This window comes from Centrocercus urophasianus, unplaced genomic scaffold, assembly GCF_019232065.1.
Source record: "Centrocercus urophasianus isolate 14NV4802_14NV808 unplaced genomic scaffold, USGS_Curo_1.0 seq_14, whole genome shotgun sequence".
In the NCBI taxonomy this organism is placed as follows: domain Eukaryota; kingdom Metazoa; phylum Chordata; class Aves; order Galliformes; family Phasianidae; genus Centrocercus; species Centrocercus urophasianus.
In genome coordinates this window covers 21,329,263-21,342,778 of record NW_024884586.1, presented here as the reverse complement: position 1 = coordinate 21,342,778, position 13,516 = coordinate 21,329,263, and the positions used below count along the sequence as shown (strand labels likewise).

Below are 13,516 nucleotides of genomic sequence, written 5' to 3'. Positions count from 1 at the left end.
CTTATGTGTTCGTGGTGGTGGCTGAGGCCAAGGATGTACAGGGTGACAGATGATGAGAGGCACAGTAATATGGGTTGCCAGAAACCCACACCCTCTGACCAGCATGAGAAAGCTCTTTCAGACAAGGAGAGTGTTTGGGGCAGTTTAGGAATCTGGCCAGCTCAGCTGAGTAATGCAGAGCACATTTTTCTCCTCTGAAGCCATGCAGTGCTGGATGGTGGTACAGACATTGCTACCTTGGCTCTGCAGTGAGGCTGACGTTTCTGAAGGTTCATGGAGGAACTGTGTGGGTCTCGGTAAAGAGCACATGAGCTGCCGTGCTCAGACCGCCAGAGCTGCCATTCATTCACTATGGGGGAAGGATTCTGAGGCTCACACCTCTCTTTTCAATTTTCCAGGAGTTTCCTGGGCTGAAGTCAGGGCTGAGCTAAGAGTCCTTCAGAAGGTGAATTGCTTTGACCCATTTCTTCCTCATAACTGAGCACCTGGAAGCACTGTCCCTGCTCAGAGGGAGCAGAAGCTTCACCAGGGAAGGTGTGTCCAGCCCAGGGAGGGTCCGGAGGGGAAGGAAGGAGCCACCGATGGCAACAAGCTCAGAGACGGATGTTTTGCCTTATTCTCCCTGTTACAACGCTTTGCCCATGCAGAAGGAGCTCCCTAGGAGCAGCCTGGTGAGAAACCCCTGAGCTGGGGCCGGTTTTCACCCATATGGCATAGCTAGGATCTGCTGCAAAGGCTTTTGTAAGAAAGTTCTGCTGCCGGGTTGGGGCAAGGCGGGAAGATGGAGCCTCTGCCCGGCGAGGGTGCGACTGCGCTCCTCAGCGCTGAGGGACCCGCTCAGGCCCCCAGCCCCTGTGATGGGTTTTCTTTAGACACTGTTAGCTAAACTCTGGGTATCATTCTTTAAGCCGTTTCTGGTGTCCAGACAGACCTTACGTTCACGTTTCAAACAAACATGGATGTGTCATCCCACAGCCGCCTCGGTCAGAAACTAAGGCTGAAAATTCCAGCACGGGAGTAACAGCCGAACCCGGCAGCGGCGGTGGCGGTGATGGCACCGCGCCGCAACTGCGTGAGTTTCGCACAATCTTGATTTGTTTCATTTATTAGAATTATGTTTCTCAGGTCACCCGTGCCGGAAAACGGGGCGTTTATTGAAATTAGCCGATGCTTTTGCGAAAGTCAGCGGCGCAATGTTATCGCTGTTGATGTTCATCGTACGCCTGCGTCAGAGGCGGCACCGAGATCTCGCCGGGCTGCTGCGGGTACGGCCGCCTCCGCTATCCGCGGGCGGCGTCGCCGCTTACAGCGCGGCCACGCTCGGGGTGGGGGCCCGCTTAGGTAAAACGTCGGCGGGGGCTTTCTCCCGCTCCAGGCGCGGCTGAGCGACCGCACTTCCTGGCAGGGCACCGGCAGCATCGCCGAGGAGCCGCGCGCCTCTAGCACTACTCGGCGCGGCAGGACCCGCGCGGGGCGGGGCGGGGCGGGCACGGGAGGGCGGGGCGCGGCGTTAGGACCCGGCGGGCCGGGGCGGCTCCATCGCAGCGCACGGGGGAGCTCCGCGCCGCCGCCTTCCTCCGCCCGCGGCCGCCTTTACCCGGCGCGGCGGTGCAGCCCGGCTCCCGCGGGGCGCTCGGCATGAGGAGGATCAGGGCCAATGCCATTGCCATCCTGACGGCAGCCTGGATCCTGGGCACTTTCTACTACTTATGGCAGGACGGCAAGCCGCGCTCGGCGGCCGCCGGCGGTAGCGGCCGCGGAGGGCAGCGGGCTGCGGGGCGTCCGGAGGCGCGAAGGGAGGAAAGCGCCGTGCCCCTCGGAGTGAGTGACCGAACGGGGCGGGCGGAGTTGGGGCTCTTCGGGTTGATTCCGGCTTCCTCGCCGTAACCATGGCAGCGGGGAGTGGGACGGGCGGCTTCGGGCAGCGGAGCGGTGCTCGCGGAGGTGCTCGGGCTGAGCCCTCGGCTGGGTCGGCTGGGAGCTCCGTGTTCGCTTTCCCCCGGGGCAGAAGCGGCCTGGCGGAGCCGTTCCCGGCCGATGCGGAAACTCCTAAGTCTCCCCGAGCCGATGCTCCTGGCACACCGAGGGTGTTACTGTCGCGCGTCGCAGCCTGGAGCAGCCGCGCGGATGCTCCCGATGCCCCCAGCTCCTTGCAGGCCAGCCGCGAGCAGAGCGCTGTCCCGCTGCCGGGCCAAGGGCTGAGCTCCTCTGTATGCCGGGCGCTGCCCTTAGCCCCGCTCTTCTGGAGCTCGCTCCGGCACTTTTATTTCTCCGCTTCACCCGCCTACCCTTGTGTTGTTTGGGTTTTGTTTTTTGTTGCTTTTTCTACTCGCTCTCTCAGGGCTGCGGTGTGTCACGGAGCCGCGTGCCCTCCCGCCTCGTGGGGCAGGACGCGGTGCCGTGTTGGATGCCGCACTGCCCGGGCAGCGCTGGCGGCTCAGCACCGTGCGAGCTGCAGCGCGGGGTAGCAAAGCTCCGCGACCCATCCTGCATCCCGGCTGGGCTCGCCCTGGAACCTCTTAACGGAAAGAAATTCTCATCCTTTGCCTCCTGACCCGACTTGTAGCCGGGTGCCCGCGAGGCGCTCGCAGACAGAGACTGTGTTATGGGGCCTTTCCTGCCGTGCCCGACAGCAGCGCTGCGCGGTGGCAATGTCGTCTCCTGACCTGCATCTGTCTGCTTGCGCTGAGGGGTGGCCGCGCGGTCCCGCGATGTCTGAGCTTCTCTCTATTGCGCTATGGCAGCGCTGGCCCGGGGGGCTGGCACCCCCAGCACAGCCCCGAGGCACCGGGACAGGTTCCGCCTGCCGTACGAGGCGGCACTCGGTGCCCGTCCCTCCCCCATCGGTCGGGCTGCGGCGCTGCCCTCTGCCCCTATCCAGCCCGGGGAACATGCTGCTTCCAACGGCTGTCCTGTGCAAGGCCCTCGGCCCCGGGGTAGCCAAGCGACTTGAGCTAATCGACGATGGCAGCAGCGTTGTGTAAGAGGAGCGCGCGCATCCTTTGCGTGCTGCTCGGTCTCTTGGCCTTCCACAGCCTTCGGCTGGCTCCCAGTCTCCTCCTCTCCCCGAGAGTGATGATCTGGAGCCCAGGTCTGGGTTCACTGCGGGCAGGGCTGACTCATGTGACTTATGGCTCTCTGGAAAATTATTTCGGCAATTTTCTGCAATTGGCTGTTTCTCTTCCTGGGGGAAAAAATTAATCACGTCTCTTAGATGAGCGAGCCCATGAGAAGCCTACTCTTGTGTCTGTACCATGGCATTTCAGATCCTGGGCAAATTACAGTGAATTGCATGGTTTTAAAAAGCTGAAGTACTTTTTAGGCTCTCTTAGTTCTCTTAATTATTTTCTCCTGATGCGAAGAATAAAATATCACTTCAGGCCTTGCAGTGCTTCTCCATGGGATCTCAGCTATGGCAGTGGGTGAGCACCCTGGGAAGGGATCGCTGCATGACTGCTTCCCCGGGGATGTCACTGCTGGAATAATGTTCAGTGGCAGCTTGGCAGCCTCGTATTTTATTTATGATGTTTATCTCTGAAATGCAGGAATGCCGTTTGCCTAAACAGCAGAAAACAATTGTATTTAACTTGTCCCTTTGGGCCTGTGTAGAGCATTAAAAATTGAAATAAAATAAATGGTTTGCAACAATACTGTTAATGTAATCAGGTACTGAGCCTCAGCACCCGTTGGAGCAGATCTGAGCAAAGCTGTGCCTGTCCTGTCCGTTCTGTTTGGGTGGTCCAAGTGTGGCCGTGCTGTGCCTTGGGGTGCCCAGCTGCTGTGCTGTGCCTTCTGGCTGAGCACTTGCAGCCTTTCAGACTGTGCTGGCTGAGTAACTTGGGAAAGGGCAGGGAAATTGGTGCTCCTCGGAATTGGCTGTGGTTAGCACAGAAGGTCCGTTGGGAGAGGATGAGGTGCTCAGAGGAATGTCTTGCCTCAGAGGGTTTCCCCAGCACGTGCTTTTGGCAGCGTGTGAAAGAGATGCAAGGACAGACCTGCTGGCTCATGTTGGAACAGGTACACATCCCAGGCTGCAATGCCGGGTGGGCCAAGAGGAGGTGTTTCAAGTGGCAATGAACAGCACTATCCTTGCAGTGCAGGACATGGATCGAGCCACATCGGGTAGTAGAGGAAACACCTGCCAATCACCTTGTATCACTCAGCTTCTAGCATTATTGAAAGTGCTAATAGTAAATTATTTCTTAATTTTTGAAGGCTCAAAGCCTCACTTTCAGTACAGGTGTGCTGGAGTTGAAGGGATACCTCGTGTGAAGAAGGAAATGACTGCACCTGGCAGAGTGAATGGTATGCAGGCTGTGTGACATTTTCTCTGCAGCTGTTTAGCCGCTGGGCTGTGCAGCTCTGCTTTGTGGTGAGCACTGCTCCTGCCCTGCTGCCCCCTGCACCCCGGGGTTTGTAGCACTTTGGTTTCAGTGTGGCAGTGTCTCTACACAGAGCTGTCTTGCTGCTGGTAGCCCGGGGCAGCTGGCTCACCAGCTGTCACTCTCCCATGGGGAGATTGGTAGAGATGCTCTTCTGTAGGGGCATCACCAGAGGCGTGCGATGTGTGTGTGGCTGAGACCTTTCCATCTTGATGTCCTAGATAACAGGGATTTAGTCCTCCCAACCTGTCACAGACCGTCTTATTTTTTCTCTTCTTTCTTTTTAGTTGGAGGATTATAACTGTGGCATTGAGTTTAAAGAGGATCAGAATGCCCAATGTCTGCTTTCTGCTTCTGCCTAGTCTCTCCTAAGGTGCATCCTAACAAAGGGCTGGGGATGGATTAACAGGCGTTAGCATTGCTGTGAGCGCTGAAGAATGGTTAGAAAGCTCTCCCTTAGCTCTTGTGCCCCCATCCCAGTGGGATCTGCAGGGGTTGCTCTAGGACCTGCTTGGCTGTATCAGCTCCCTGGCCCTGCGTCCATGCATCATGTGTGGAGGAGCTCCCAGAAGGTGTCTGGCAGGACCAGCGGCTGTAGGGCAAAAGGGTCCCCTTGCTGCTCTTCTGTGCCTCCAGTGCCCTGAGACTCTTGTAAGGCGTTATTTGAGCTCATGAGTGTACCGGAGGCACTCAGTGCTGCTCTGTGTTGAGTGTTCAGAAAACGTGATACACAGATGTGCCTGATTCCTTCAGCTGCACTTCAGCAGAATCTAAAGCTGTAACATCTGAATTGTAAATGAAACAGTGCTAGTGAGCAGACGTGCAGGGTGACTGTTTGACCTCCAGTGTTTATGTAGCAGTGAATCGGAGAGACTAGGAAATAATGCAGCACACAGCATTTGTTAAATGTCCAGGAATTTGCTCAACCGAGTCTTGTGACACATTCATTAAGAGTAAGTAAGGTCTGGAGATCCGCCTTCCATCATTAACCTTTTTGTCTCGCTTTCCACTACCACGGTTATAACTCCAGCAGAAACACACCTCCTGCTGCTATATTTAACTTGCCAGCCCTGTGTGAAGCATTAATTGTGGTTGTCACTGCTCCATGGCAAGGACTGTCAGCAAGCATGTTGCCAGAAGGTTGTGTTGAGTCATTAGAGGGAATTGTTAGCTTTCCAGTTTTGAATCTGAATGGAAGATGCTTCTGTTAGATCAGGACTTGCTGTTAGTCATCAGTATTTTTCTCCCCAAGGTGAATTCCCATGTCATTTTCAGCAGGAGTATCTGATGCAGCTATGCTGAGATGGATTTTGGTTGCTGCGTATCAACTGGTGACCTTTAGGAGCCACGTAGGCTCAGCACCTTGCAGTGAGGGATCACACCTGCTGTGGGGCAGGTCAGGATGGGACTGCTCAGCATGGGATGGGGAAGACTCGCTCAGGTCAGAGATGAGAGACTTGGAGATAAGCTTACCTGATGTGGAGTTGAGGTGAAGCCTCAGTCTTTGCTGAAAGAATAGAAAGAAAGTTTACATTCATTATTCAAATCTGCATGCCTCTGGTAATTAACTCCAGTTTAAATACTAGTGAAGTCAAGTCAAGAGAGCTTGGATACTGTCTTGTGTGCTGACATGGACTTAAGTATCTTAGCAGTAGATTCAGGCTGCCACCCTGACAATTAATAGGGACAATTAACATTCAGGTTGTCCTGCTGTTGTAGCTGCCTACACTTTGCCCTTGTTTGGTCTTCACATTTTGTCTTTGCAGTCTTTAAGGACTTGCCTCTATCATTTCTGGTCACCTAAAGCCTGTTGTGATTGAACAGGCTGCCCAGAGAAGTGGTGGTAGCATCATTCAAGAAACATGGAGATGGGGCACTTGGCAACATGGTTAAGTGATATGGTGGTGTTGGGTTGGTGGTTGGACTACACAGTCATAGTGGTCTTTTCCACCCTTAATGGTTCTGTGATTCTGTTATCCGTGCCCTGCCAGGGTTGTGGCAGATTGGTGGAAATAAATTCCGCCCATGACAGGGGGTGGGTCAGGGATGTTCTACCCCCTCAATTATTCCATGTACCAACTCAGGTTTCACTTCTCTCCGCTGTTCATCTGAGGGAAGGAGCACTTGAGAATAAGCTGCTAAAGTGGGGAGACAGGCTGGAAAGCTTAGAAGTAGTTCCTCTGTGTGACAATGTTAATCATTAAACTGTGTGCTGGCCGAGTTTCCCCTGCATGCTGGCTGCTGGCACAGGGCTCAGGGGCTGCCTCAGCTGTAGACTCCTGTCATGCTCCCAGTTCCACCTTCAGAAAGTTAAGTTCTGTGCTTTGCCCTCATAAAGTGAGGCTTTTCATGTTTTGTTGACCTTAATGTAAAGTGACATCTGTAACCAGTGCCTCAGACCAGTGGCTCACTGCAGAAAAAGTGCATTCATGTGGGAATGTGCTCCTGGCACTTGTGGTTCTTGTTTTTTGCTGTGCCAATGAGTTCTTTAAGCAGATCGATAACAGCACTGTGAATCCTGCATGCTTACTCCTGTCTAGTGACACAAGGCAGAAGGTATAATGGGCAGCCCCTTGTGACTGGGCATATAGCTTTTTGCCACAGGTTATTCACAGCCAAATGCAAACTGCAGCGTTCATTTTTATGAGAGCAGAATTTTGCAGGTGTGGGTTCAGCTGGTTGTTGTTACTTCCCCTGGAGCAGTATATCTGCTCCTGCCCCCCAGCTTTTGTCTGGAGGGCTTTGAAACTAACGTAGACTGGGCAGCATGGACAAAGTCTGCTGGGTGACTGGATGTCAGAAATGGGTGAACAGGCACTTTCCCCTGTGATGCTGGTGAGTAATGCTGGGTAGTTGAGGCCCTGAGCTATGCTGGGAGATGGATGACCTGCTCACTGTGGCAGCAGCAAGGTGCCACCCCATGAGGGCTGCTTATAGCTGCAAGCAGCTTTGTATGCAGTGTTTAGGAGAAGCCAACATTCAGCTCTCAGCACTTGCAGTTTATGTGCTGCAAACTTCAACCAAGAGTTATCAGTTGGGGGAAAGAAGAGAGGATGGCAGCAGTCTAGTCTCTGGAATCTTTTCACATGGTTTGACTGTTTAACATGCTTTTGCAATGTTCTGGTGTGTGTGCAGAGCCAGATTGAATACTGTGAAACCTACAGATGCTGGGATCATAGAGCAGGGTTCAAGATAATTGGGCTGGAGCTGGCTGCTTTTGCCATAGGAGCCACATTCCCTCATTGAAAGATGTGAGATTTTGGAGGAGAGGACTGCTGCCTGCTCCTCCACAGCTAACCCAACAGGCTGTCCTCAGTCAGGCAGGGGATACGTGGTCAGTGGAGCCCTTCGTGTTGTGTTAAATGACCAAGAGACCTGACTGTATGTCATGACCTAATGGTAATATTGCAGAGAGTAGTGGGTAGAGGATGATTTTTCTTGAATATTTTCTTTGTTGCCTGGGAAAGAGGCTCTTGCCATCTGATTCAGCCGCTAGGCAGCCAGATTTCTTTCTGCAGGTCAGTAAACAGCAAGTGCTGCTTTCTGCAATAGGAACTGGGATGCTGGCTGCTACACTTATGTCTTAGTGTATAATGTCACATTAGTTGGGAGCTAGATATTGCATGAACCCAAGGATCTGTCTAATAGGGATGTACAGGCTGAAAGCTGCAGATTTGTAGCATCATCTGTTCTACCCTTTATTAGTTAATTTATTTGTAGCGGGGGAACAGTCCAGAGACAGTAAGACTATGATGCTTCAGTTTTTATTTCTGGTAAATATTTTTCTGTATTGAGATACCTGTCTGGTGCACTTCACTTAACACATTTCTGGAAAGCCCTTGAGCATCTTTTACAGAAAGGTTAAAGTCTTGATTTACATGGATTGCTCAGGCTCTGACGTGTGCTGTGGACATCCTTCTCAGTGGACACTTGACTGACATTGCTTCCCTGGGGCTTCAGAGAATGTGTGAATAGCAATGGGTCATTTGTGAGAAGGGGTGGTGAGAAGGGATGGTGGGTTAAGGAAAATAGATGAACGTACCCAACTGATGTACAGTGCCAGAATGCTTTCACCTGTAGGGATGGTGCTTCTCTTCCTGATGTGTTTTTGGAATGCAGCATTGAGAGTGCTCAGGTCTCTGATGGCAAGTGTGACAGCTTCTGTACTGCAAGGTGAAGGCCCTCCTAATGAGTGACTTGAATGAGGCAAACAGCAAAGAGCTATCCAGGAATGGTTCATTGGCTTCGGCCTCACAGGAGGACACGTCACTGTGATTTGTGCTCACCTAGCCACGCAGCTGAGTTCTATCCTCAAGCTGGGTTCTTGGCTAAGATAAAGTCTCTGGGGTGAGATGCATGCTATTCACATGGGGTTCTTAATTAGAAGAGTTCATCATAAACATTCACGTCTTTCTCTCGTTAATATAGTAGGGGATAGATTAATTACATCAGCAGAAGCGTCTGTTGCTTACTGCTCATGTGAAATGCCTGCAGACAGGGATCGAGTTCCATGTGATATTGCTGTGCTGTCACTATTGTGTTCTTAATTACTTAATGAATTGCTGACTTTGCACTGAGATAGCTCTGCAAGGCTTGCTCTTTGCTGATCAGGAGATGCTTAAAACTTACACATTCCAAGGCTTCCAGATCTGCAGTGATAAAAGGAGAAAATCATGCCATATTTAAATTCTTAATAGCCCTCTCCTCAAACATCTATGTTCTCGTCTCCTATACTGCTGCTTGTGGAGGAAAGGATAGGGTGAAGATGTGACTGCTGCCTGAAGATGTGAGCAAAGTAAAATTGTTTTACTGCCTTTAAAGAGCATAAAAATGAGTTTAAAGTGACTGTTGCTTGGCAGAGAACACTGTTATCTACTTTTAATTATAGGACAATGTTTTCATTTTTAAAAAGTCTTTTGTATCCTTATAGTGAATGGAAGTAGTTAATTAACACAGTTGCTTGAGGTTTGCGATTTGCAAGTCTTAGAAGGGGGCTCATAGAAACACTTGCTTCCAGATCTGCCTGCAGCTGTGTCCTGCTCTGCAGCTCCCTTTGAGCCAGGGTGGAAAGGAGGTGCTAATCATTACTCGAGCTCCACAAGATATTGATGTGGTCCTGTGGAAACATCACTGAACATATCCTCTGGAAGATCTTGCTTGGGCCATTACTGAATGGCCCAGGTTGGAAGGGACCTCAAGGATCATGAATCCAACCCCCCTGCCACAGGCAGGGCCACCAACCTCCCCATTTAATTCTAGACTAGATTGCCTAGGGCCCCATTCAACCTGGCCTTGAACACCTCCAGAGACGGGACATCCACAACCTCTCTGGGCAGCCTGTTCCAGCACCTCACCACTCTCTCTGTAAAGAATTTCCCCCTGACATCCAACCTAAATCTTCCCTCCCTCAATTTCAAACCGTTTCCCCTTGTCCTGCAGTTATCTACCCTTTCAGAGAATTGATTCCCCTCCTGTTTGTAGATTCCCTTTAGATACTGAAAGGCTGCAGTGAGGTCACCCTCCAGTCTTTTCTCCAGGCTGAATAAGCCCAGCTCCCTCAGCCTGTCGTTGTAAGGGAGGTGCTCCAGCCCCCCGGTCATCTTTGTGGCTCTCCTCCAGACCCTCTCCAACAGCTCCCTGTCTTTCTTGTACTGGCTGCTCCAGACCTGGACACAGTACTCCAGATGGGGCCTCACAAGGGCAGAGTAGAGAGGGACAACCACCTCCCCATCCCTGCTGGTCACTCCTTCTTCCCATTCATCTGGAAGAAGGGATAAACAGCTCTTACAGCTTGCTGGAAGAAGTAAGAATATTTTATTTAAAAACCTGGGTGCACTTACTGTTCTTGCTCTATGAATGTGCTATTGTTATCTTTTGCTCTGCAGGTTAACATGGGCTGTGCTGTTTCTCCAGATTTTCGTAGTTGCCAGCAAAGGTGGTGCCTGAGATGTCAGGAAACATGGGTGAAGTTATCCTTACCAGCTGGCTTTTGGGATACACCCTTCATCAGTCCCCCATTGATGCTTGCATTTCCTTGTTCCTGGGTACATCTTCCAAGGTATTGGTTAGTCTTCTGGCTAGCTGAGTCCTGGTCGCTTGAAGAGATTTCTCTGTTTGCAGAGCACTGGGATGATGACTGAAAGTGGAACTGGTCTCAGTCAGAAAAAGGGAAGGGACAGACAGGCGGATGCAGTCCCTACTAGATTCCAGGCTTGTGTGCATGGCGAACTGTTGACATCTGACGCTGAGCGATGCTACCCCACTATACGCTCCTTGCCTTGCGCTTAGAGGGAATGGATTTAAATCAGGGCAGTGTTTCCACCAAAAGCTGCTCATGATCCTGCTGTAGCCTGAACCCCTGCTGTGCTCACTGACCTGAAGGCATGTGCAACTGACCAGCCTGGAGCAGGTATATTGCTGTGGATATGACTGACCTGTCCCTGCTGTGGAGAGAAGAGCTCGTGGTGGAGCTGAGTGTCATGTTATGGAGGCACCAGTACTGAGGGCACTGATGCTAGCTTGTGTCATTGCTGCCTCTGATAGTAGGTCAGACAGTTGTGCGTGGTCTTTGGAGACTGAATGGAAAAGGATTAGTAGGTGGTGGGTTTATTTTGAACCTGTGACTCATCCTCAACTCCCTAGAACCCACTGGCCCAAAAAAATGTAACAGTTCTGCAAGACTTCTTTGTTGTGATCCTTTCTTTCATTGGTAGTGTCTTAGAAAAATCGTGTAATACTGCTCAGTGCTGCTGAAGCCTTAACCTTGCAGCCTCATGTCAGCAGCATTGCTCCAAATCTGCAGATTGAGAATGTGGAGCACAAAGGGGCAGAGAGAATTAATTGCTTTGTGCTGATTTTGGGAAGCATGTGAAAGCATGTCTCCATTTGTGCCAGTAGATAGTATAGGCTGACCTTTCTTGTGAACTACAAGTGTTGCTGGATTGTCTGAAAGTCAGCTGCTTTGTTAACATATGAAATCTGTAAACTTTTTCAGCCCTTCTCTGTATGAACATCTTACTAGCCAAGTTTACTTCTTGCCAGAAATCATATGTCTGTAGCAGAAGAATTGAACAAGATTGCTGGCGAGTGATAGAGAGTCCAGGTCTCTTTGTAAAAGCAGCAAAGGAAAAAGACTTAAAAATATTAAAATTATCCACCTTTGGATGACTGTAGGCAAGACGTTAGAAATGTCTGTGCATATGGTACAGGCGGTAGGCTGGCTGCCATCTTTTTCATCCATTACTCCTCTCATTTTTGTGTCCCCTCATGCAGAAACTACATGATTTCTGAACATGCATAGTTTCTGAACAATATGCCAGGGAGATTTGTATGTGTGTACTTTGGCAGGGTTGAGGTTCGTGTTGCAGCCCAGCTGCAAGTGCATAATGATATTTTAATTGTGACAACTTCTGGAGACTTTTTTTTCAGTACAGAGAGTTTTCATCGTCTCTGAAAATAAATATTTTCCTGGTTTATTTCAGGTAGTGACCCACAGAGACCTCATGTTTCTCGTACTACTCTTACTGCACTGGAGTGGTACAGAAGAAATGACAAGCTGTTTGACCTCCTGAGCTAAACCACAGGAGGTCAGAGGAATGCCTCATGATATCTACCAAGGAAATGGAAATAACTGCCTGAACTGAGAGACTAAACTAGATCAGTCTGTCTGACATGGGAGATTTGTTGGCACTATTCTCTCCTTGTTGAGCAGAGGATCACCTTGGATGCTTTTACTATACAAGCCCCAGAGTTCTTCAGAAAGTGCAGGTGATTGGTGGCTCCTGGGACTGAGTTGTCTTCCTTACTCTTAGATTTCTCTTTTTCTGGGAGTGTCCCAGAGATGGAACCAGGCCAGGTTCCTTCCTGTGTGAGGACTGCCCGGAAGGGGGTGGCTTCTTTGTCAGATGCAGCATTGCTGTCAGAAGGACAGCATTGACTTGCAGTAGGTAGAGCCCTCTTTAATGGGAGGTGATGTCTGAGCTGGCAACACAACCAAGTCCTGGATTCTGAATTTGTGCAGCTGCTTGGAAGAATCTTTCACTATCTGCTACCTCCTGCAAGGCTGCTTTGGTGGTGCGAACTGCCCTGGCTTTTTTCCCCATCCATTTCCAGAAGTCAAAAGGCAGGTCAAATGTTTAGGATTCAGCTCTCCATCCCTCTGTGTCACGTTATGCATACAGAGTGTGCTTAAGCTTTGGAACAGCTTGATACAAGCCTACAGGCAAATCTGAAATTGGACCATTATTGGTAAATCCCTAAACTACTTGGCATGCTGCGATATGATCAAATGGCTGTCTTGATGCTATCTCCATAGGTCTGGGGAAATAGAGATGGAAGAGCACTCTCATGGTTGAGCTGGAGGGACCAGGAGTTGGAACTGCAGGGTTTTATTCTTATTTGGCTGCAAACTGAGTTTCATGGCATCTGCAGTTGCGTAGGCCCTATTCCCCAGAGCCATGGAGTGCGTGGACTGGTACCCTCACAACCACTGGCCCTCAGCCACCCCATGGAGCAGCTAAATGTTCCCACCAACAACCTAGAACTGAACAGAGGCTCCACTAGCAAAAAAACGGAGAGGTACTTTCAACTCCATTGCAGATTAAAACTGCAGTAAGTGAACACTTGCTTGTGACAGCTAAGTCAAATTGTAGCGTCTGAAGCCATGAGATTGTTAGATGTTTCCCAGTTAATGAGTCTCTTTCAGATATCAAGAGAAAAGAGAACCTCTCATGTCTCACTTTACACAGTAGGATTTGAACTGTGTAACACTGGTTAATGCAGTGAGAGAAGTTGCTGTTGCATTACCTGTTGTGGTGCGTGGTCTGTGTCGATTGTTTCTCTGCAAGGCAGCCACTTTGGGAGCACTCCACGGCACACTACAATTACACTTTCAGTGAGGAAGATCCCTTTCTGCAAAAGGAAACATGATTTCTTCACTAATCTGTAATTAAAGGCTTTTGAAAGATACAGTCCTGCTCTTGTTTAATGGAATTATAATATTCTGAATGACTGACAGATTTATATCAACCCCTGACCTCTAGCATCGCAGTGTTGTGTTTCAGGACTGATTCTTCTCACTGGTGACAGGTGACAGGATGAGGGGAAATGGCCTCAAGTTGCACCAGAGTAAGCTT

The 13,516-nt window shown here is 50.5% G+C and overlaps 1 protein-coding gene across 1 annotated transcript in view; it reads left to right on the top strand.

The window, feature by feature from the left end:
- Positions 1-1,586: 1,586 nt before the first annotated feature.
- GALNT16 (polypeptide N-acetylgalactosaminyltransferase 16) overlaps positions 1,587-13,516 on the top strand; it is a 58,621-nt gene continuing 46,691 nt past the window's right edge. The window contains exon 1 of the mRNA XM_042814132.1: positions 1,587-1,821. Within this exon, the coding sequence (XP_042670066.1) occupies positions 1,639-1,821 (183 nt within the window). The 5' untranslated portion in view covers positions 1,587-1,638. The remainder of the gene's footprint in view (positions 1,822-13,516) is intronic.